This window comes from Elephas maximus, chromosome 19 (assembly GCF_024166365.1).
Source record: "Elephas maximus indicus isolate mEleMax1 chromosome 19, mEleMax1 primary haplotype, whole genome shotgun sequence".
Classification (NCBI taxonomy): domain Eukaryota; kingdom Metazoa; phylum Chordata; class Mammalia; order Proboscidea; family Elephantidae; genus Elephas; species Elephas maximus.
Genome location: NC_064837.1, coordinates 20,550,732 through 20,573,498, shown reverse-complemented (window position 1 = coordinate 20,573,498; position 22,767 = coordinate 20,550,732). Strand labels below are relative to the sequence as shown.

General features: G+C 48.1%; 1 protein-coding gene across 1 annotated transcript in view; it reads left to right on the top strand.

The window, feature by feature from the left end:
- Positions 1-22,767, top strand: part of RPH3AL (rabphilin 3A like (without C2 domains)) — a 176,917-nt gene that overhangs the window by 21,982 nt on the left and 132,168 nt on the right. The window contains 3 exon segments of the mRNA XM_049858722.1: positions 11,285-11,396; positions 14,346-14,489; positions 18,559-18,688. Coding sequence (XP_049714679.1) covers positions 11,320-11,396; positions 14,346-14,489; positions 18,559-18,688 — 351 coding nt within the window. The 5' untranslated portion in view covers positions 11,285-11,319.

The following is a 22,767-nucleotide window of genomic DNA, read 5'->3' as shown; positions in this document are numbered from 1 at the left end:
TAACAAACTCACTGGTAGCAAATATGCAGCCAGTCTCCCCTCCTGTACCCAGGGCAGACATGACTAATGGATCACAGCATTCTTCCCCACAGAGGAGGCTGGAGGCTGGCTCCAAATCCTTTCCAACATAGCTCTCCATACACCAGCCCAGATTTGGCACTTGGTATGCTTTTTAGCTGGTGAAGATGTTGGTTCAATGATTTTTTGTTTTTTTATAGTACCACTTGGCTATCGAGTCAATTCCGATTCATGGCGACCCTGCGTGTGTCAGAGTAGAACTGTGCTCCATAGGATTTTCAATGGCTGATTTTGGAAGTAGATTTCCAGGCCTTTCTTCTAAGGTGCCTCTGGGTGGACTCGAACAGCCTGCCTCTTGGTTAGCAACCAAGTACTTAACTGTTTGCACCATCCAAGCTTTGGCACTTCAGAAGAAGCCTCTTTTCCAGCCCTGCAGAGGCTACCTTCTTCCCTAGCCTCTTCTCCCCCAACGCTCACTCCTCTGGGCCCTTCCTCTGGCACATGGGTGGGGAGTAGAGTAGGTTTTGCTCATCTCTTGCATTGCTTGTTTGGCTCTGTTTTTTGGTCTTTTGGTCTTTCCACTGTTTACCACAAGTTTAAAAATCAAACTCTGAACAGCTCTGGGAAGGAGCTTAGCTGGATATTGAGGTGACGGTTGGGATTTTATTTGCCCAATATCTTTTGTATCTGTTATATATTGCCGTGATAATGCTGTATAACAACCGTCCGCAAACTCAGCGGTTTACACTCATCACTGTATGTTACTGCTTCTGTGTCTGTGGATGAGTTGGGCAGTTCCTCCTACTTTTGTTTGGACCACGCTTTGTATCCTAAGCATCACAGTTTCAGCGGCTCGGAGAAAACCACCCATACTTGTGTGGATGACGTGCTTGAGTTCTCTGTGGCTGTTGCTAGTGGCCAGGGTTTGCCTTTGTATGTTGGTATCCCCCACTTGGTTGATGCAAATGGTTAACGTGCTAGGCTGCTAACCAAAAGGTTGGTGGTTCGAGTCCACCCTGAGACACCTTGAAAGAAAGGCCTGGTGATCTACTTTCAAAGTTAACCATTTCAGCCACTGAAAACCCTATGGAGCACAGTTCTACCCTGACACACATGAGTTGCATTCGACTCCATGGCAACGGTTTTGTTTGTTTATTATCCCACTCGTAGACCTTGCAGTTTCCTTTAGCCTTTCCATCCCACCTGACTGCTTCCTGCTGTACTCCTGTGTCATTTTTCCCTCTTCCCACATTGGAGATGGTCTGTCCTGGATGCCCATACCCTCATGCCTGTGCCTACTTCATCGATGTCACTCATGTCCTGGGCTGGCAGCAGCAGTCACAGTGTAGGCATGGTTTTGAGAATGTGTTTCTCTGGGGATTCCTCCCTCATGGAGTCACAGCCGTGACTTCATCAAGGCAGACCCCTGACCAAGCAGATTGGCCAGCGTGGGGAGCTCGGTCCTCTGCCAGAGCTCACTGCAGGTTGCAGCGCCAGCGCTCATCTGTGCCACGCCCAGGGGAATGTGTAGGATGAGTTATATCAGTGAAGGTGTCCTTGAAATAAAATCAAGGAGGCAGAAATGCTAGGGTCTAAAGGCGGGGGATGAGGTCCCTGAATGGGGCAATGGTTTGCTCTTGACTACTGATCTGCAGGTTGGTGATTTGAACCCATTCAGTGGTACCACAGAAGAAAGGCCTGGCAATCTGCTTCAGTAACGATTACTGCCAAGAAAACCCTATGGAGCGGTTCTACTCTGTAACACATGATGTTGCCATGAGTCAGAATCAACTTGGTGGCAACTAACAACAACATAGGCAGGAAAGATGCCACACCAGGGAAAAGGTGCAGCGCCAGGAAAAGTGTGGCCCCAGGGAAGAGGTGCAGATGGTGAGAGCTGCCCTTGCTCAGGTCGCTGCCTTTGCCTCCATCCTGGTCCCAGGAGATGGGGCTGAGATTCTATATAGTATAATACTTCTCTAAGGGCAGTTTGGTTTGCCCTCCGGATATCTCTCTAAAAGTCTGGTACATCTCAGAGGCAGCTCCAGGCTTATAACGTTTTTCATCCTGTGTTATGACTGTTAGAAGTTTTGGAAAGTTGGGGTTCAGACAGTAGTGTTTTCCTCACTCAGTAACTACTTGTGTTGCTCTCTGGAGTCTTCATCCTCCCCGGGACTCTGTAGTGGGGATGGAGACTCCTTTTTGGAGGTAAACATGAGGCTGGAGAGGTGTTAAGTGACCTGCCCAGGGTCACTCGGGCTCTAAGGCCAGTGCTGAGTCCCATGAAGTCTGTTAAGGGAGCAGAAACCTTCTTTTAAGTGGACAGGAATACTGGTGGTGAGGAGGCCTTTTTGAGCGATTAGAGGGCTGTATGCATAAGGTCTTTGGTGGTGAAATGGTTTGCGCTTTGACTAGCCTGAAAGGCTGGTGGTTCGAAACCACCCAGTGGTGCCCTAGAAGAAAGGCCTGATAACCTGCTTCCATAAAGATTACAGCCAAGAAAATCCTATGGAGCAGTTCTACTCTGTAACATGTGGGGTCCTCATGAGCCAGAATCAACTCAACAGCAACTAGTTGGGGGGTTTTGGTACACATTATTGAGGATACCCTGGGTGGTACAAGCTGTTAATGCACTTGACTGCTAACCAGAAGGTTGGAAGTTCAAGCCCATCCAGAAGCGCCTCGAAAGAAAGGCCTGGCAATCTCCTTGCAAAATATCAGCCATCGTAGCATGTGGAGCACAGTTCTACTCTGACACACGTAGGGTCGCCATTGAACTGGGTCAACTCACACAGCAGCTGGCACTGGTATGCGTTATTAAAGCAGATAGTCAGTGTCCTCATTTCCTAGGGGTGCCATAACAAAATATCACAAAGTGGATGGCTTTCATTCTAGGGGCTAGAAGTCTGAATTCAGGGTGTGGCTCTAGGAAAGGTCCTTCTTTCTCTCGTTCAGCTTCTACTAAACCAAAACAAAACCAAACCCGTTGCTGATGAGTCGATGGCGACTCATAGCAACCCTATAGGACAGGGTAGAACTGCCCCATAGAGTTTCCAAGGAGTGCCTGGTGGATTCGAGCTGCTGACCTTTTAGTTAGCAGCCGTAGCACTTAACCACTGCGCCGCCAGGGTTTCCGGCAATTCTTTTTGTTCTTGGGCTTATAGATTCATTTGCTGCTGTCATCACAGGGTGACTTCTGCCCATGTGTGTCTCTGCTCTTTATGAGTCATTGCTCAGAAATGATTAGATTCAGGATCCACCCGACCTGGGTATATGACCTCATTAACATAGCAAGAGAAAACCTCCATTTCCTAACAGGGTCACATTCACAGGTACCGGAGCTATTAAATCCGTAACAGTCTGGTTCTTCCATCTCTGAGTTCTAGATTAGAAAGTATAAAATCTATGTTAGGCAAGCAGGACGCAGCTGCCTCCAAGTAGAACTTTTTGTGGTGGAAAATTCTAGATGCACTTCGTCAAGAGCAGGTGTGAGGCCTGCAGCTGACCCCGTGTAAGTGTCTTGAACATCACTGTCGTGAAAGTTCTCTCAAAAATACATTTCAAAAAAATAGATTTCCTTTCCCTTTGGGGAACTTAGCTTAAAAAAGTAATCAGAGCCACGCACAAAATTTATCCTCCAGGGTATCCACTTATTTTTGAGAAAAATTGGAAACAATCTTTTTGCCCTAAATTAGTAAAATGGTAAAGTAAGTTATATCCAGACTACTAAGTTATAATTAAAAATCTTGTTTTTGAAGAATTGTAGTAATATGGGGAAATACAATATAAGACAACAGAGTAAACAGTGTAGATAGTTAGAAACCAATTTTATTTAAAGTCTGTACATAAATACGTAGAAGGAAACTGGAAGGCATTGCACTGAAATGTGAAGAGCCATCATCGTCTGGGGGCGGGAGTAGGTGGTGAGTCAGTTTGGATGCTTTCCGTTAATGATGTTCTGCAGTGCCCAGGAGGGAACCAGGTATGGTGGGTAACGAGCGTGGCTGTTGGAGGCTGTAGCATTTGCCTGAGGTGACTAACGCCCAGGGTGACAAGCTCTTGACTTTAGTGGGAGGAGAATTGGATTCCTGTAAAAAATGTGTTTGTTTTTATGGATCTGCTCCAGAAAACTGCCTGGGGCTCATGAGTTTCTATACCTTAGGAATTTCCTCAGAAAGTCATCACTCAACCACTCCTGGTCCCTGTTCCATAGGGTACCCCTGAGCTCCTGAGCTGCAGGGTCTTCCAAAGTGCCCGGCTGGCCAAGGTGCAGGCCCCACTCGGCTTGTCTGGCCCAGGATGCCGGGGACCCCTAAGCGAGGAATTGGCTCAGCTGCTGGACCTCGTGACCGCCTGGCTTACTGGTGTGTGGGGAATGTTGAGGAACAAACGCCTATGAGTCAACAAGTCACAAGAGTGTGGTTAGAGCGAGCTCTGCTCTGGGAGTGTCTGGTGTGTCTCCGTCATTCCTCCTTGTTGGGGAAGGGCGGTCTCTTTGTGAAATACAGTTCTGTTTAACAGCAACACACTGCGCACCTATGTACCAGGCCTGTGCTGGGCACCAGGGACAGAGAAAAGAGCAGGGTGCAGCCCCCCTCAGGAAGCCCATAGTCTAGTGTGGAGAAAAGAAGGAGACATCTCAGTAGGATGAAGACCCCTCTGCCTGTTCCCAGAGAGGGTAGATGCCACCCCTTCCCCCGTGCAGAGCCCTCCTTCCCTAGCAGACTTGACCCATGCTCATAGCCTGACCCATGCTCACCAAATCACACACATGAGTGCATACAAACATATCCATGTGTGGGTGCACACAAACACACATGTGAGTGCACACATATGTAATTGCATACACACGTGTGTGTAGGTGCACACACGTGTTTGGAGATACACACATACACCCCATCCTTCGGCCTCTTTCCTATCAGAACTGGAAGAATCTGGGAGTCAGACCCACCCTGTACACCACTGCCCTGCCGTTTTACGAAAGTGAGCAGCTGCCCAGCCCTCTTTCCAAAAAAGCCTGTTTTCTCTGCTCCCCTCCAGGCCCCTTGGCCAACGCCACCCTTCCCTTTTGTGAATTGGTGTGTTTGCTTTCCCTGCTTTTTCACTCACTCTCTTGAAGCCTCCCATTTGTCCCCTGTCAGCTAGTTTGTGTCCAGGGCAAGCTGACATTTGTTAGTACAAGGGTGCAGCTTACGCTGAACTCACTCAACGTAGCTCTACTCTCTGGAGGTTCTAAGGACCCAACTCTTAACAGGGTGCGGGCCGGACAAGGCAGGGCCCTGCAGAGGTGTCTTCCCTAGCCCTCCTACTCGAGACACCAAGGTGGAACAGAGCCCAGGTGGGGGATGTTGGAGGGTGGCGAGCACACAGCTTAGCTAGAGGAGCCTACCGGGGACCGGGTTGGGTGGTGAGGGCCTCATCCCCACTGCCAAGTCAGAGAGCTGGCTGCAGACACTGGCTCAGACTGAAGAAGTTTGGAGAACCCAAGCTGGCTCTGTTGGCAGTTTCCTAAAATGTGCCTCCGGGAATTGCCCCTCCTGTTCCTCCATCTGTCCCAAGGTTGCTCTTTGTCCTGGTCATCTAGTGCTGCTATAACAGACATACCACAAGTGGATGGCTTTACCAAAGAGAAGTTTTATTCTCTCTCAGTCTAGTAGGCTATAAGTCAAAATTCAAGGCATCAGCTCCAGGAGAAGGCTTTCTCTGTTGGCTCTGGAGGAAGGTCCTTGTCATCAGTCTTCCACTGGTCTAGGATCTTCTCCGAGCAGGAACCTCGGGTCCAAAGGATACACTTTGCTCCTGGCACTGCTTTCTTGGTGGTATGAGGCCCCCATGTCTCTCTGCTTGCTTCTCTCTTTATATCTCAAAAGAGATTGGCTTAAGACACTATCTAATCTTGTAGATCTCATTGGTGTAACTGCCACTAATCCATCTCATTACATCGTAGTGATAGGATTTACAACACATAGGGAAATTGCATCAGATGACAAAATGGTAGACAATCATACAGTACTGGGAATCAGGTTAACAGATTTTTGGGTGGACACATTTCAATCCATGACACTCTGTGTGGATGAGGGGCAGCTGTGCCTTTGGAGGTGCCAGCCACAGCTATAGGGTGGGCACAGCAGTCCCGGAGCAGAGGCCTATTTCACCTGGGTTCTTGTTTCTGACCTTTTCTCAGAGCTACTCCTGTGAACGTGCCAGGCCACAAACTTACCATCGGTGACCATACTGCCCAGCCAGTGCCCACAGCCCTAGCCCTGGGAGGTGATGTCCTTCTGTCTCCCTTGACCTCCCTGTAGCGTTTGATTGTTGACTCTTCTTCCCTGAAGCTCTAGGAGCAAGGGGCCAGCGGACATGGGGGTACAGTTGTTGTGTCCCTTCCCTGCTTTGTGGACTAGACTGAGTTTGGGGCCCAATTTCTACCTCCTAGGTTGGAGGAGCCCCCAGCCTCCCACCCTAGGACCATTCTCCTATTCCATGTGTGCCAACCACACCTCCCTTGTGCAGTGCTGCAGGGTCAGAATCAGGTGCTAGGGTTGACAGGGCAGGCAGTCCAGCTCATTTGGGTACCAATGAGGAAACTGAGGCTCAGAGAGGATAATTGACTTGTCCTCCTCTTCCAGTAAGTTTGCATAAAACACGGTTCATGGGTCTGTTCTCTTAAAACTATTGAGTTTTCTTTCCAGCTTCCTCACTGCCACAAAACCCTTCCCTCCATAGTTACAGTGGAAGGTGATATGATGCAGGGAAGATAATACTTGTCTAAGTTAGTAGGGAGTCCTTGGATGGTACAAACTGGTAAGCACTTGGCTGCAAACCAAAAGGTTGGAGGTTCAGGTCTCCCCAGAGATGCCTCAGAAGAAAGGCCTGGTGATCTATTTCCAAAAAACTAGCCATTGAAAACGCTATGGAACACAGTTCTACTCTGACACACATGGGGTCACCATGAGTTGGAATCAACTTGGCGGCAACCAGTTATATGAGTTAGCAGACCTGCAGAGTTAGCTGTGTGATCTTTTCTCAGTCCCTTAATTTCTCACTTTCCTCATCGCTTAAAGGAAGAATAATGATTAGATTTAGGAAGAAAAAGTATAGAACAGCCTGTGGGTTGCTCCAAATTGATGAGTTGTTTTGGCTAAAGTTCCAAAAAAAAAAAAAAAGTAAACAAGTTACAAAAAAAAAGTAGCAGACCTTAAATGGGTCAGGGGACAGATAGATGTTGGTTTGAGGGTTCCCTTGTCAGTGATCCCAGAACTCTGACCCCCTAGGAAGTGACCTGAAAGGGATAAAAGGGTTTTTTTTTTTTTTTTTCCGCTAGAGATTCATTTGGAGTGATTTGCTTGGGGCTGTGAGGGGCAGCTGTTGTCTCCGCCTGTTTGCTGCTGCCTCCTGGATGCCCCTACCTGTGCCCACCATAAAGGAGATGAAGGTTGGAGCATTAGAACACAAGGGCTCCTCTCTTTCCCCTGCCCCCTGCCCCCTGCATCTGTTCCGTACCCTTTTGGTCCAGAAGCTTCTGCAAAAGATGGAGTCCTCCTGCTGAGAAATTCCCACCCCAAGTTTCCCTGGCTTGTACCCTCCCCTCAGGGGTTACCACTGGTATGTCCCTGATTGGAGCGCCCAGCAGAGCAGAGGGGCCAGCTCCATCCAGCTGTGTGCAGCTGCTGGAATGGGACAGGAAGGCTCAGGGCCCAAGATGTGGTGCCCCCTGCAGGCTGTGGCAGGAGAGGCCAACGACAACTGGCCACTGGACACCCAGTTTAGCCACCAGGAAAGCCTCTTGAGGGGGAGACCCCCATCACTTCCATTTCTTGAAGCTCCCAGAATAGTTAAAAAAAAAAAAGGAAAGAAACAGGGCTAATGAGTTGTAGTATATTTTCAGTGTTTACTTTGAACAGAGTAACGCTTTTAACACCCACTCAGAGCAGTGTGACTGCGCTATTCACAAGACAACAAATTTATAAACAAAACAAGCAAACCATAAGGTACTGAAGGCTGGAAGTGGCATACTGGTCTAAAGTCATCTGATGAACGTGGTTTCTTTTATTCCTGCCTGTGTTTGCCTGGGTTGTGTGTTAGCCTCATCTGGGAGAAGGTGGAGAGTTTAACCCTGAGGAGACGCTTGGTGATCATGGCGCCCTAGCCCTCCCAGCACTGGGCCAGGCCTCAGGTCTCCACATGTGTTTCTCTGGAGCCTGGAGTTGCCCACATCTCTTTCCTGTCATCCCGAGATGTCCTACGGTAGAGTTTCAGGACTAGTCTGGGTCAGCAGATGCCTAGAAGTGCCCAGTGGGATAGAGAAATCCCTGAGGGCAAGGTTGTGAGTTTGGTCCCTCCCTGTGCGGATCAGTTAACTGCACTCTGCCCCCTGCTGGCCTTCACAGAAATGGGTGCCATTGGTCTACACAGAGGTCCAGGAAACCCAGGAGGTCCCCGACACTTCTCAGGCGGTCCACAAGGTCAAAGCCACTTTCAAAATAATAATAAGGTGTTGGATTTCATTCTCACATGAGTACAGAAGATGAAAAGTTCATTGATATGTTTTCAGATGTGTCTTAGCTTCTTAATGCTGCTGTAACAGAAATACCATAAGTGAGTGGTTTTAAAGAACAGAAATTTATTTTCTCACAGATTGTGAGGCTGTAAGTTTGAATTCAGGGCACCAGCTATAGGGGGACGCTGTTTCTGTGTTGGCCCTGGGGGAAGATCCTTGTCTTAGCTATTGTGTTCCCAGTGTTCCTGGGTTCCTTGGGGGTCTTCACATGGCATCTGTCTTCCCGTTTGTGCTTGCTTGACTCTGTGTCTGTGTTCCTCTATATATCACTCAGAAGTGATTAGGTTTAGGACACACTCTACACTGATAATAGCCTCATTTACAAAACAAAGAAAACCCTATTTCCAAATAGGATTACATCTGCAGGTATATGGGTCAGGACGCCAACACATATTTTGGTGGGACACAATTCAGTCTATAACAAGATGTTTAAGAAATTACTGTTTGTTAAATTTTGATACAGTTATCAAAGAAGAATATCCACAATTATCTGAAAAGACAATTAAATTTCTCCTCCCATTTCCATCTACAGTTCATATCTGTGAGAGACTGGGTGTCCTTGTACTTGAAACAAAACAACATATCACAAAAGACTTAAGCAGATAGGAACATCCAGCCGTCTTCTGTTAAGCCAGACGTTAAATAGATTTGTAAAAATGCAAAACAATGCCACTCTTCTTGCTAATTGTTTCTGATTTACAACTGTAGTTAGTTTTCATAGAGTATGTTAATTATGTGATCATCTTATGGGCTTATTATTTTTTTAATGAATTAAATATTTCTTAATTTCTCAGTTTTAATTTCTAATATTATAAATATTATAAATATCAGTAGTCATAGCCCCCATAAACAGAAATTCTTGGGAGTTCTCAATCATTTTTTATGACAGTTTTATTGAGATATAATTTATACACCATGTAATTCACCATTTTTTTCTTTTAATTGTACTTTAGATGAAGGTTTACAGAACAAACTAGTTTCTCATCACACAGTACACACATTGTTCTATGACATTGGTTATAATTCACCATTTTAAAGTGTACAGTTCCATGGTTTTTAGTATATCCAAAATTAGTATGTCTAATTTTAGAACATTTCATCACCCTAAAAAGAAACCCCGTACCCATTAGTAGTCATTCCTCCTTCCCCCAGGGCTTGGCAACCACTGACCTACTTTCTATCTCTATTTTCCCTACTCCAAACATTTCGTATGAATGGAATCATACAATATGTGGCTTCTTTAACTAAGCATAGTATTTTCAAGACTCATCCATGGTGTAGCAAGTATCAGTACTACATTGCTTTTTATAGCTGGATAATATTCCATTGCATGAATATACCACAATTTTTTTTAATCCATTCATCAACCAATGGATATTTGAGTTGTCTCTTTTGGTTATTATGAAAAATGCTGCTGCGAACAGTCAAGTACAAGTTTCTGTGTGGACATGTGTTTTCATTTCTCTTGGGTATATACCTTGGAGTGGAATTGCTGGGTCCTATGGTAATTCTGTGTTTAACACGTTGAGGAAGTGTCAAACTATTGTCCAACCTGAATCATTTTTAAGAGTGCGAAAGGGTCCTGAGTTGGAGAACCACTGGGATTAGTACAGGGAGTGTGGCTGACTCATTTCAGCCCCTCATCTTTGCTATAGGGTTGAGACACCCTAAAACTCATCTCTCTCTCTTTCTTCCCCATTTCCGTCCTTCCAACACACACGTCATAATAGATAATCGAAGAGTTGGTTCGATCCTTGGTGGCAAGGACAAAGCCAGCTAAGCTAGACCGTGCACAAGTTAAACCATCAGGAAGGTCTGGAGCAGAATTGCCACCCCACGGGATTCCGGGAGGCACCGTTGCCATCGTAGTCCCTGCGGATAGTACCCCCGGAGTTGTACAGCAGCTGCGACTCTGCTCTCCTCCCTGCTTTGGAGAGCACAGTGATCTGTCAGGGGGAACCTTCTGGGGAGCAGAGCCTGTGGAGGCCTTGTTTGTAGAGCTGAGGAAGGTGGCCAGCTTCAGCCACCCATGTGCCTTGGGCCACCACTCAAGGCCCCTCAGGTTTAGCAGCAATATAGGGGCTTGCCCAGGCTGTTTAGCCATCCTTCTCCTGGCCCAGGCTCTTCCTACAAGATGATATGCTAAGTACAGCAGGGGTGGTGTTTGGGAAGAACAGCGGTCTAGTGCCCTGCAGGGCTTGCCAGCTAAGTTCCCAAGGGTGTGGCCATTCTCTCCTTTCTGCTTCTAACCCTTTGATGTCCTCTGATCATGTCCAGGAGCTCTGGTGGTGCAGTGGTTAAGAGCCTGGCTGCTAACCAAAAGTTCAGCAGTTTGAATCCACCAGCCGCTCCTTGGAAACCCTGTGGAGCTGTTCTACCCTGTCCCATAAGATTGCTATGAGTCAGAACTGACTCAGCGGCAGCGGTTTGGTTTGGTTTAGTCATGTCCATTCTTGTCACTTAGCCACGTGATCCACTTAGTTACCCCTCCTAGAATTATTACCCTTTGGAAGGAGGAGCTTTGAGTGAGCTGCCTTTCGTCTGAGCACTGATCCGCTGGTGGATTTTCAGGCATCCATGGGGGCGACATAGGGAGATAGGTTGGAAATGCCAAATATTTGGTGCCCTTGAGTTCAGAGGGACCGTGTCTCCACCTGCAACCCCCTCAGTAATACTCTCGCTTTTTTTCCCCTCTGTTCGCTGCAGATGTGACTCTTGGTCCTTGGCTGGTGCCCTGAGCCATGGCTGACACCATCTTCAGCAGTGGGAATGACCAGTGGGTTTGCCCCAATGACCGGCAGCTTGCCCTCCGAGCCAAGTGAGTACCTCCAAGGCCCTGCCAGGTTCGCCCTCCCTCCTCTTCCTCCCTCCCACCTTGCTTTGGCAAGATTCATTGCCAGGGACCTGGAAAGAGAAGTTTGGAAAGATGTGCCTGTCCAATGCACATCTGTGCCAGGCCCTGAGCTGGGCAGTCCCCAGCCGTTCACTCATTTAACACCCGTGCAGAATGACCTCATCTTGCAGATGAAGAAAGTCAGGCTGAGCCCCTAATGCCAAGTCTCTTCATTTGTGACCCAGACCGGGGTCCATCTGACTCCCACATCTGTTCTTTCCACCACAACAGGCTGCCAGGAACCAGCCACCTCATTTGCCACCTTTTTTGTTATGAGTATAAGCCCCTGTCATGGAACTTAAGCTCATGGGCCCTTGGGAGGAGGGCTTTGGTCTCTGGTGCCCACTTCAGAGTTCGGTGCCAGGCATGGACAGGACAGAGCAAAGATGTGTCAGATGGGTGAAGAGCTGCCCCTCCAGCTGAAACATTCCACTTCAAGCCGTCCCAGGTCTCACATCAGTGTCTCTCTAGCTTCCTGGTTCCCATTTGTCCCTTTAGGGGTCCCAGTTTCCTGTTACCCTTCAGCCTGCTGACCCCCTCAGCTCCCGCTAGGTAAGGCCGTCTCCGCTCATTGTCCACGTGTGGCTGGAGACTGGTGGCTCCCAGATGCCTGTCTTCTCTTCCAGTCCCTTCCCTACCCCTCCGAGGGACTGGGAGTCCCAGGCATCTGGTAAGTCCAGTGGTGCCCCTTCAGCTGTCAAAACATGCCAGTTACGGGATTCGGCATTTCCCAGATGGGACCAAGCTTAAGAAATTTGCAATTAGATGTTATGAGCCTGCAGAAGGACCAAGATGGAACATCAAAGGGGGATAGAAAAATTAATCCGAAATGCTCCAGGGGAGCAGAGTCATGTGTGATTTGTGGGAATCTTTGCAGGACAATTCATTTGTCCCCCTCGCCTGGATGGCTCCTCAAGTAAATCCCTTCAGCCTTCCCACTCAGCACCCCAGTGCCCCCACACGGAAAGGGAACAGGGATGACGCCGGTGAGATGATTGTTCCTCCCTGGCAGGAGGATATGAGATGCTGGTGAGAGCCCATCCGCCCAGGGTGTAGTACGAGGGCTCTGTGTAGCTCCGCCTGGCCTCCTCAACATTCCCTTCAGTTCTCCCTGACCTCCTCTGACTCTCAGCAGCAGCCAAAAGCTGTTGTAGCACCTTTTAGAAGAGCAAATGCTTTTATCTCCTCCTCCGAGAGTTTGTACTGACTGGCAAGTGCCCTAGAGGAAAGTGGCACAAACCCTGGGGCTGCAGAGCTGTGAGCTGTGCCCTGAGGGGGTCCCTCTGGGAAGCCTGGGGAAATCGCCCTCCCCCTGCATCTCAGGACTTCCCCCAGCACTCCATCAAACATTCTCTGATCACCTGCTATATGCCAGGCACTGGCTGCACAGCAGCAAACAAGACCAACATGGCCCCTTATCTTAAAGAACTGACGGGGAGAAGTGAGCATTATACAAATAACTATACAGGTGCATGTGCTCTCGCAGTGGTAATGGGATGGGGGGGCCAGGGGGCTGCTTAGTCTAGGGGGTTGAGAAGGCATCCCTGAGTTTGTGATGATTATGTTGAGACCCAGAGGTGGGATGAATGTTAGGTGGAAATGAGAAGGTATAACATGTGCAAGGGCCCTAAGGTGAAAGGAACATGGCCTATAGAGGACCTGAAAGTAGCCCACTGTGGCTTGAATGCAGAGAGTGAGGAGGCAAACGGTGTGAAAGGAAGATGGTGAGGCAGGCAAGGCCCATCCTCTAGAAACTCATATTCTGGAGGGGGAAATGGAGGACCCAAATCCCACATACTAATGCTTAATCCCAGGAATGGAGATATGCCTGGGCCTTATGGGAACTCTGACAGTGGGCTCCTAACTTGTCTTGGAGGGGATCTAGGAAAAAATTCCTGGTGAAGGCCATCTCTGAGAGAAGTCTTAAGAGTAGGATCAATTCCACACCCAGCTGTATACCCAAAAGAATTGAAAGCAGGGACTCAGATTCTTGTACACCAATGTTCATTGCAGCACTATTTCACAATAGTCAAAAGGTGGAAACAACCCAAATGTCAGTAATTCAGTAACCTCTATTCAACTTCCTGTCCCTATGAATTTGCCTATTCTAGGTACCTCATACAAGTGGGATAATACAATATGTGTTCTTTTGGGTCTAGCTTTCACTCAGCGTAATATTTTCTAGATTCATCTACGTTGTAGCATGTGTCCGAACTTCATTCCTTTTTGTCGCTGAGTAGTATTCCGTTGTATGTATATACCACCTTTTGTTTATCCATTCATCTGTCAATGGACGTGGGTTGTTTCCACCTTTTGACTATTGTGAATAGTGCTGCTGTGAACTGGTGTACAAGTCTCTGTTTGAGTCCCTGCTTTCAAGTCTTTTGGTTGTATACCTAGGAGTGGAATTTCTGGGTAATACGGTCGTTCTATGCTTAACTTTTTGAGGAACTGCCAAACTTTCCCATAGCAGTCCATCTCAGCTTCTTACATGACACAGATTTCAGTATTTGTTCTTTTCTTGATAGTCTTCCACTCTTCACCCTTGAAACCTCACGTGCTGTGGCTGGCCTTCTCCATTTGTACAGTGGCTGCATTCCAAGTTCCTACCTCCCCAGGTGCTAAGATGGTGCTGCCATCTTTGCCAAGGCCCAGAAGCTGGCAGATGGCAGAGCTGGCCCTTGGAGTCAGGCATCTACCTTGTCTCTATTCCCTGCACCCTCGGCCCCAGCCCACAGTACCTTGACTGTAGAACTGTCTCCTTGGGTGTTCTCAGACTCATCCTGGGGGAGGGCTTATGGATGTGGTGGTTGGGGAGATGCCGGGGTGAGCACTGGGGATGCCCCAATGCTCTCTGGGTTGTTCTTTCTCGAGGCTGCAGACAGGCTGGTCCGTGCACACCTACCAGACTGAGAAGCAGAGGAGGAGCCAATGCCTCAACCCGGCGGAGTTGGAGGCCATCCTGCAGGTCATCCAGAGGGCTGAGAGGCTTGACATCTTGGAGCAGCAGAGGATCGGGTAAGAACTGTGCCCAAGGTGGGCAGGAGCGAGATGGGGTGAGAGGAAAGCAAGGGTGTTAGTGTAAGACCAGTGGACTAGGAGTCTGGTTTTCTGGGTTCAGGTGCTGACTTGGCATCACTGGGATGAATCAGAAGGGGACAGACTCTAACCCCTCCCCAGCGTCCCTGCCTGAACACCCCTGGAGCCTGACACCCCAAACCAACCCACCAAAGCCTCCGTGTTTCTCTACGTAAGATGGATATCCAGCACGCGTCACTTTGTCATACTGTGGTGGCTTGCGTGTTGCTATGATGCCTGGAGCCATGCCATCCATATTTCAAATATCAGCAGGGTCACCCATGGTGGACAGGTCTCAGTGGAGCTTCCAAACTAAGACAGACTAGGAAGAAAGGCCTGGTGATCTACCGCTGAAAGTTAATCAGTGAAAATCCTATGGATTACAGCAGAATGTTGTTCAATATTGTGCTGGAAGTTGAGCCCCCAGGTTGGAAGGCACTCAGAATACACAGTGGCTGCTGTGCTGGACTCAGGCATGCTCAGGAGCATGAAGATGGCACACGACTGGGCGTGTAGATGCCAGGCCGTGGGGAGGATGAGGGAAGGTGGTGAGATGCACTTTGCACACTAAGCGTCAGCCATGATTCAGCTGAGGGAGGGTGTTGAGGCTACCTGTGACGTGCCCCGTCAAGGTGAGGCGGCACATCTCCAACAGGAGACCTCTCCAGCTTGTCTTAAAACCTTCTCCCGGTCTCCAGGGTCCAGCGCTGACTGCTACACAGACGTCAAACCTTTGTGTGTGTGTGAAAATATATACACCAAAACATACACCCATTTAGCAATTTCTACGGGTACAACTCAGTGACATTGGTTACACTCTTCACATTGTGTCACCATTCTCGCTGTCTCTTCCCAAATTATTTCACCACTGTTTTCTTAGACTCACTGCCCAGTAAACTTCTCATCTGTGCCCTAGAGTTGCTATTGTCAATTTGATCTCATGTAGATAATCCTTTAAAAGAGCACAATGCTCAAGGCAGACATTCTTTACTAATTGAGCTAAATGGTTGGTTTCAAGATGACTTCAGGGGATAGTTTCAGTTCAAAGTTTAAAGATTATCTCAAGGAAGTGAATTTGGGGGTCCCTGTAGTCTCAGTGAGTCCAATAAGTCCGGATTCCATAGGAATTTGAAATTCTGTTTCACATTTAACCCCCCTTTGATGAGGATCCATCTGTTGACCAAACTATTCCATAGTGGTAGCCCATCCATTTACTCTGGTGTCATGGCAAAGGGTGTAGTAGTTCATGGAGGCAATTAGACCTGCAGTCCATTTCCTCCTCCAATTCCAAGTCTTCTGCTGCTGCTCCAGGCTAATAGAGACCATTTGTTGGATCTTGGATGGTGGCTTTCAAGCTTTTAAGACCCCAGGCACTGCTCAACAAGTCTTTAAACATTTTTATTGTGTCTTTTTTTTTCTTCATTTACATACAAAAGCATTCATACTTTGTAGAAAATTGGAAAAACACAGAAAAGCATGAGTCAGGAAACAAAATACATTGCCTTGGGCAGGAATTAATTTGATTCTAGCCTCCCTGTTTTTCTTACATTTATGTTTTTTTCTGTTAAATTGTATGATCGTTAAAAAAAAAAAAAAAATCAGACATTGTAGAAATACACAATTTTAGGAAGTGAGGCTCCCGTGGTGGCATCACTGCAAAGGTAACTGCTGTTCCTAACAGTTTACAGTGCGTGCCTCAGCCATCCTGGCATAGCACTATCACTTTATTACAAAAGGCTTTATACCACGCATACTAGTTATATTTGCCTTTTTGGATTTTTTTTTTTTTTTTTTTAGCTAACGTTACTACAGCCCTGCCCTCTCCCAGATGATGCCCCAGGGCCCTGCAAGGCCCTCTTCAGACAGCAAATGCCCACACAGAGATGATTGGCATTCCACCGTTAGCATCCCTCGGCTCCCCTAGGAGGGTTTGCTGGAATCAGGTGGAGGTGCATGTAATGGTGGGCTCGCCTGTGCCAGAAGAAGCATTTGCTGGCCCCTTATCCATCTGGGCTGCCGTCTTTAGCTTCCCTGTTCCACCTTAGTGAACTTCTCCCATTGTCTGGCCCCACCTGTGAGCGTGGGTTTGGCAAGGGTGTGGGAATTACCCAGAAGGCAGTGCCTCAGGTTCATCATCTCAGGTAGAGGTGGGTCCTGTGTTTTTACATAAATTAGGAGGCATGAGACAAAAGGCGGTACTGACAGAGGGTCCCTAAGAAAATGCAGGTCATACTAGGGCTCAAGCTGGGTTTGTCCCCAGCAGATCCCCGGATGAAGGATGGTTGCCTCTAGCCAGAGCTACTAGCTGGAGGGCATGCAGGGAGAGTGGCGGCCCCACTGCCCCATCTGCCTTCCCTCGGCTGTCGTGGCAGTGCCTGGTCATCTCAGGGGGCAGAGTGGGGTGGCTGTGAGAGTGAGGGCCTGGGCCAGACAGCCTGGGTGTTGTGGATGCTGTCTCCGCCTTTTCGGGGCAGTATGACCCTGACAAGTGTCTTCACATCTCTGAGCCTCAGTCTTCTTGTCTTTAAGATGGGGAAAACAGCGCCCTCCTCACTTGGGGACTGTGACAGTTAAAAACCAAAACCAAACCCAGTGCAGTCGAGTCGATTCTGACTCATAATGACCCTATAGGACAGAGTAGAGCTGCCCCATAGAGTTTCTGAGGAGCGCCTGGCAGATTCGAGCTGCCAACCATTTGGTTAGCAGCTGTAGCACTTAACCACTACGCTACCAGGGTTTCCCTGTGACAGTTAGGAGAGATAATATGCCCGTACTTGATCCTTCGTTCATTCAGGAAATTTCACTTAGTGTCCACTGGAGTCTGAGGACACGGAGACCAACAGAGAAGTAGCAGCCAATTTCCTGGTGGTTGTACTCTGACAGGGGTCACGCTGTGAGGAGCGGCTGAGGGATGCGGGGGCGGTGGTGGGGAGCGAGAATTGATCCCAGACTTAGTGGAATTCAGGGAAGGCTCCTGGAGACTTGACATCTAAAGGTCCAAAGAGGAACTCTGTTTTCTTCTCTCCTCCAGCTTCTTCATCTGCCCAGCTCCTCAAACCAAAAACCTCTAAGTCATCCCTCACCTCCTGTCACCTCAAACCCATCAATTAAAAAAAAAAAAATGCTGTCTCCAAAATACAGTCCATCCCAGTCTTCAGCCTCCTTCCCTGGACCATAGCCACAGCCTCCCACTGGACTCCCCATCTCTGCTCTCCCCACTCTAATCCCAGCTTCCATGGAAGCCAGAGCGAGAATTTAAAAAATGGGGCTCAGATCAAATCACTGACTGCTTAAAACCCTTCAGTGTGGCTTCACATTGATCTTAGAAAAAAAATCCAGACTTCTTCTGTAACCTACAAAACCCATGTAATCTGGTCCTACGTCTCCCTCCAGCCTCACTTCGTACTGGTCTCCCCCTTGTTCACAGGGCAGTCGCCACACTGGCCTCCTGGGTGTTCTTCAATGTGCCAAGCCCATTCTCACCTCCAAGCCTTCATGTGTGCCGTTCCCTCTGCCTGGAATGCGATTCCTACCAGCCCTTCACCTCCTCCTGCTCTCAGTTCACATGTTCTCCGAGGGGTCTTCCCTGATCACCATCTCACATGCCTCTGCCTCCCGCAGAGCCCCCACCCCCACATTTATATTTCATAGTATTTTTCTCTATCTGAAACCATTTTGCTTGTTTACTTGTTTTTGGACTTTGTCCCTTTATTGAACATAAGTTCCATAAGAGCAGGGACCATGTCTATCTCTGGCTTGTTTGCTACAATATCTCCAGCTCCTAAAACAGTCTCTGGCATATAGTAGGTTCTCAATTAATAGTTGGTGAGTGAATGCATGATTAGGAGTTAGCCCCGGGAAGGGGTGGGCTGGTGAACATTGCCCCAGGTGAGGGGACAGCACATAGCACATGGTATAGCTCGGGGGCCTCTTGCCAGCTGTGCCTGGGCAGTGGTCGGGGTTGGGGACAGGAAGTCCATTCCCCCTGACTCCATGTCCTGTGCTGCAGGCGGCTGGTGGAGCGGCTGGAGACCATGAGGCGGAACGTGATGGGGAACGGCCTCTCCCAGTGTCTGCTTTGCGGGGAGGTGCTGGGCTTCCTGGGCAGCTCGTCAGTGTTCTGCAGAGACTGCAGGAAGGTAAGGCTCTGCTACGCACCCTGGCTCCCAAGACTCCATGTGTGTATGTGAGCACATGTGCGTGGTGTCTTTGCTTCTCGGCAAGAAGGGCCAGTGCCTGAAGGTCAGATGGCCTCGCTTTTAGGACCAGCTCTGGGTCTTATGGGCCTGGGCGTAGACCCAGGTCTTCCACTAGTCATGTGACCTCAGAGAACTTGCTTAATATCTCAGGCCTCATCTTCCTCATTTAAAATAGGGATAATGAGAATATGTATCTCACAAAGTTATGAGGATTAAATATTATTAGATGCAAAACTCTTAAAGCCTTGCCTGGCATGTAATTATTTAGTAGATATTAACAGTTATCATTAGATCAATACTGCTCTTCTCAGGGCCAACTAGTATGCTAGCAGTGCCCTTTCTATTCTGTGTGTCTGATCTGTTGCTCCCTGGCCATTCAAAGGACAGTGACATTTGCAGCAAGGTAAAATGGGTTTTCTCCTTGTCTTGTACTCCACTGATTACAGGTAGTCCTCAACTTGTGATGGACTCCATCCTGATGTTCATAAGTCGGTTCTGACATAAGTCGAATACCTCTTTTTTTTTAAGTTTTCATTATTATTGCTTTTTATTATCAGTATCTTTGTATCTTTATAAACCCAATCTTTGTCTTTGGGGCTTGGAAATATTACATATAAACTTACGGATATATTTTAATACATATGTAAAAAATACACAAATCACAGAAGTTTACTCCAACGATGACAAGTTGAAGACATTGGGATTTTGTCAGTTGCAGTAATAACTCTACCTGTGGAAGGTTCTGGATCATCTGGATTGTCCCTGGGAAAGGGGTTGGACTTTCTCGTCAGAAAATTAGTGAGAGTTGTCTGTATGGTCCTTTTCTTTTTTTCTTCGTGATTTTTGTGGTCACATCTCACTGCTTCCTGAATCCGCATGTTGACTTTAACGAAGCAATCAGCGTTTGGGTCCATGTTTTCAAGCAACTGAAGCCCCTAATTTAGTTTAGAAAAAACATAAGCTTATCCTTTGATGGTAAAAATTTTTCACAACTGTCCTTCCTCTCCCTCATTATTTCTCTTTTCTTCAGCATTTCTTTCCTCTTCAAAACCCATTAAGTTCTGATCTGTCAGTTCCCCTCCTTCCTGATGTATGAGCTGTTCCACATCGGTGATAATCAAGTTTTAAATTCAGCATTCTTGCTGTGTGGATGGTTTTCCCACCCATCTCTTCCATCCTGTTATCCTAATCAGATGCTTGGAGCGTGTTCACATAATTCAGGAATTTTTTCCTTGTTCCCTCCAGAGTTAAAGACACTGCTTCCAACATACTATGTCTCCTTCCTTTTTGTTGTTTGACCTTTGTTTTGCTGGAACTCATCCTCAAGTAACTTCTATTCACCAGTCACTGTTTTAACCCTAGAGTTATTGTAGCAAGCAAGACAGAGAAAAGAACCTTCTCTCTTGAGATTGCCTCGTGTAGGAAAACCAGAAAACAGCAAGTAATGATCAAATACATAAGATGATTTCAGGAAGTAATAGTTATTTCTGGGAAGAAATAACAGGTGATAGAGGGCTAGGCATAGGGTGGAGTGGCAACAGTTGAGAGTTCTATAAAATACAAAGTAGTCAAAGAAGTGGACTTGGATTTGGCAACACGGAGGTCATTGGTAACCTTGATGAGGGCATTTTCAGTGGCATTCAAAAGCTGGATGGGATAAAAAAAAAAATTTTTTTTTTTTAAAGGAGTTTAATACACTGAGGTAGTAAGTGGGAATGCCAAGACTTAAGCTGAGGTCTTTTTTTACCTGCTCCATCACATGTGGTGAACCGGGCTGAAGGGTGTGAATTAACTGGTGAAGGGCCCTGAGAACAGTGGGGTAGTGATGGGGCTCCACAGCACCTGTCCTAGAGACCCGTGAGGGTAAGGGGCACGGGGAGCCTGGAATGTCTTGCTCTCAGTACTTGGGAAGGTGGGGTTGTGTTTTGTGACTTCTGTCTGGGGAACAGGTCCTGCAGCCTATTTCCCGCTTTCACCCCTCAACCCCACAACTGCTGTCAGTGTTCCAGGTTTGTGGGACCGTGAGAGGGTCAGAGCTCCATCTCCTTCCCCTGGAAAGGCCTGGGGCCTCTGCCGCAAAGGCAGGCCGCTGTCCCTGGCTGCTAAAGGGTTAATGCCAGCTGCTCCTTGGAGAGCATTTCCTAGCAACAGCGGCAGTCCCTGAGGAGGGCCTCAGCTGGCTGTGGGGGTGAGGTGGGGGAATGTTCTTTCAGATACTCCCTGGTACCCTGGAGCGCTGGGCTAGTCAGGAGGACGCTTCCATTTGAAACAGATGGGCTCTGGTTCAAACCCCTGCTGAGAATTTGCATTTCCAACAAGTTCCCAGGTGAAGCTAACGCTGCTGGTTAGGGACCAATTCTGAAGACCGCTAGTAGAGCCAAATTCCGACTCCTAGCGACCCCGTAGGTTTCCAAGACTGTAAATCACCATGGAAGCAGACTGCCATATCTTTTTCCCGCAGAGCCTTTCACTTAGAGGCTGATTGTTTAACCGCTGCACCACCAGGGCTCTTTACTAGTAGAACAGTGGTTCTCAAAATGTATTATATGTTAAGAATTACCTGGGAATCTTGTTAAACCACAGATTCTGATTCAGTATATCTGGAGTGAAAATGCAGACTCAGCAGGGATGCGAACCAGAACAAACCGATTCAAAGCCCTGACTGGAAAGGGTTCTTTTGCAGCAGGCTGGGGACTTGGGCTTGGCTTGGGCAGTTAGGTGAAGGAGTCCTTTGAGCTTCAGAGGGGACTTATTCCTGAGTGAAGGTGGGAGGAGAGGGCGTTAGGTAGGGCTGCCACTGAATGATGGGCACTTGGGGAATTTTCTTCATCATCTCTGAGAAGACTGTGGCATTCATTCATTCATTCTGCAGATAGTAGAGTTCCCACCATGTATAGATCCTGTTCTAGGTGCTGGTGATATATATAGTGGACAAGACAGAGTCCTTGCTTCCATGGAGATTATTTTCCAGATGACCAAATGAATAAACATAAAATACTGTCCTAGGGCTCTGTAATGAATTAATAAAACAGATGATGCAATAGAACATGACTGGTGCTCAGGGAGGCCTCTCTGAGCTGAGACCCCAACACAAGTAGGAGTTAGTCTCCGGAAGACCCCAGCTGGAAAAGTGTTCCAGGCAGAGGGAATAGCAAGCACGAAGGCCCTGAGACAGCTGGGCCTATTCAGGGAACTAATGAGACATCTGGGCTTAGCGAGGAGCCCTGTTGGCCCAGTGGTTAAGTGCTACGGCTGCAAACCAAAAGGTCGGCAGTTCAAATCCAGCAGCCACTCCTTGGAAACCCTATGGGGCAGTTCTACTCTGTCCTGTAGGGTCACCGTGAGTTGGAATCAGTGCAGTGGGTTTTGGTTTTTTGGGGGTTAGGGGGCAAGAGGTGGTTGTGAGCCATTCATGCAGAGCTTTGTCATTTTGTTCTAAATTTGGTGGGAGGCTTCAGGAGTGTTTTAAGCAGGGGCGTGATGGGATCTGGCTTAGCGTTTTTAAATGATGACGCCAGCTACTCTGTGCCGAATGGATTGCAGGGGACGCAGGGGGAAAGCAGGGACATGAGTTAGGTGGGGATGACCATCATTAGGTGGTGATGGGGTTAGGGACACGGCAACATAGGTCCGAGGCCGTATGCTGGGGGAGAGCATTGGCCTCTCCAGTGGTTTCTAAGTGGAGTGGGAAGGGTAAGCGAGAAGGAAAGAGCGTCCTAGACTGCAGATGGGCCAGGATGAGAGGTCGTGTGGTCACCTTGCCCAGTGAGGGCCGCAGGTCCTCCTGGGTTGGCCAGTAAGCGTCCTTCCCACAGAGACATTGTGTAGTGCCCAGGACTCCTGACTGGCTCAAATGGGGCTCATTCTGCACTACCACAGGTTGCCTCTAGGTTTCCCCAGGTCTGAGCCTCTTCTCTGACAAGCAGCAGCTAGTGCAGAGGGAGGGCCGGCTTTGCTTTCCCAGACAGGTGGATCTGAGGTGGTCGTGAACTGGGTCTTGGGTTGAGGCCCCAGCTGGG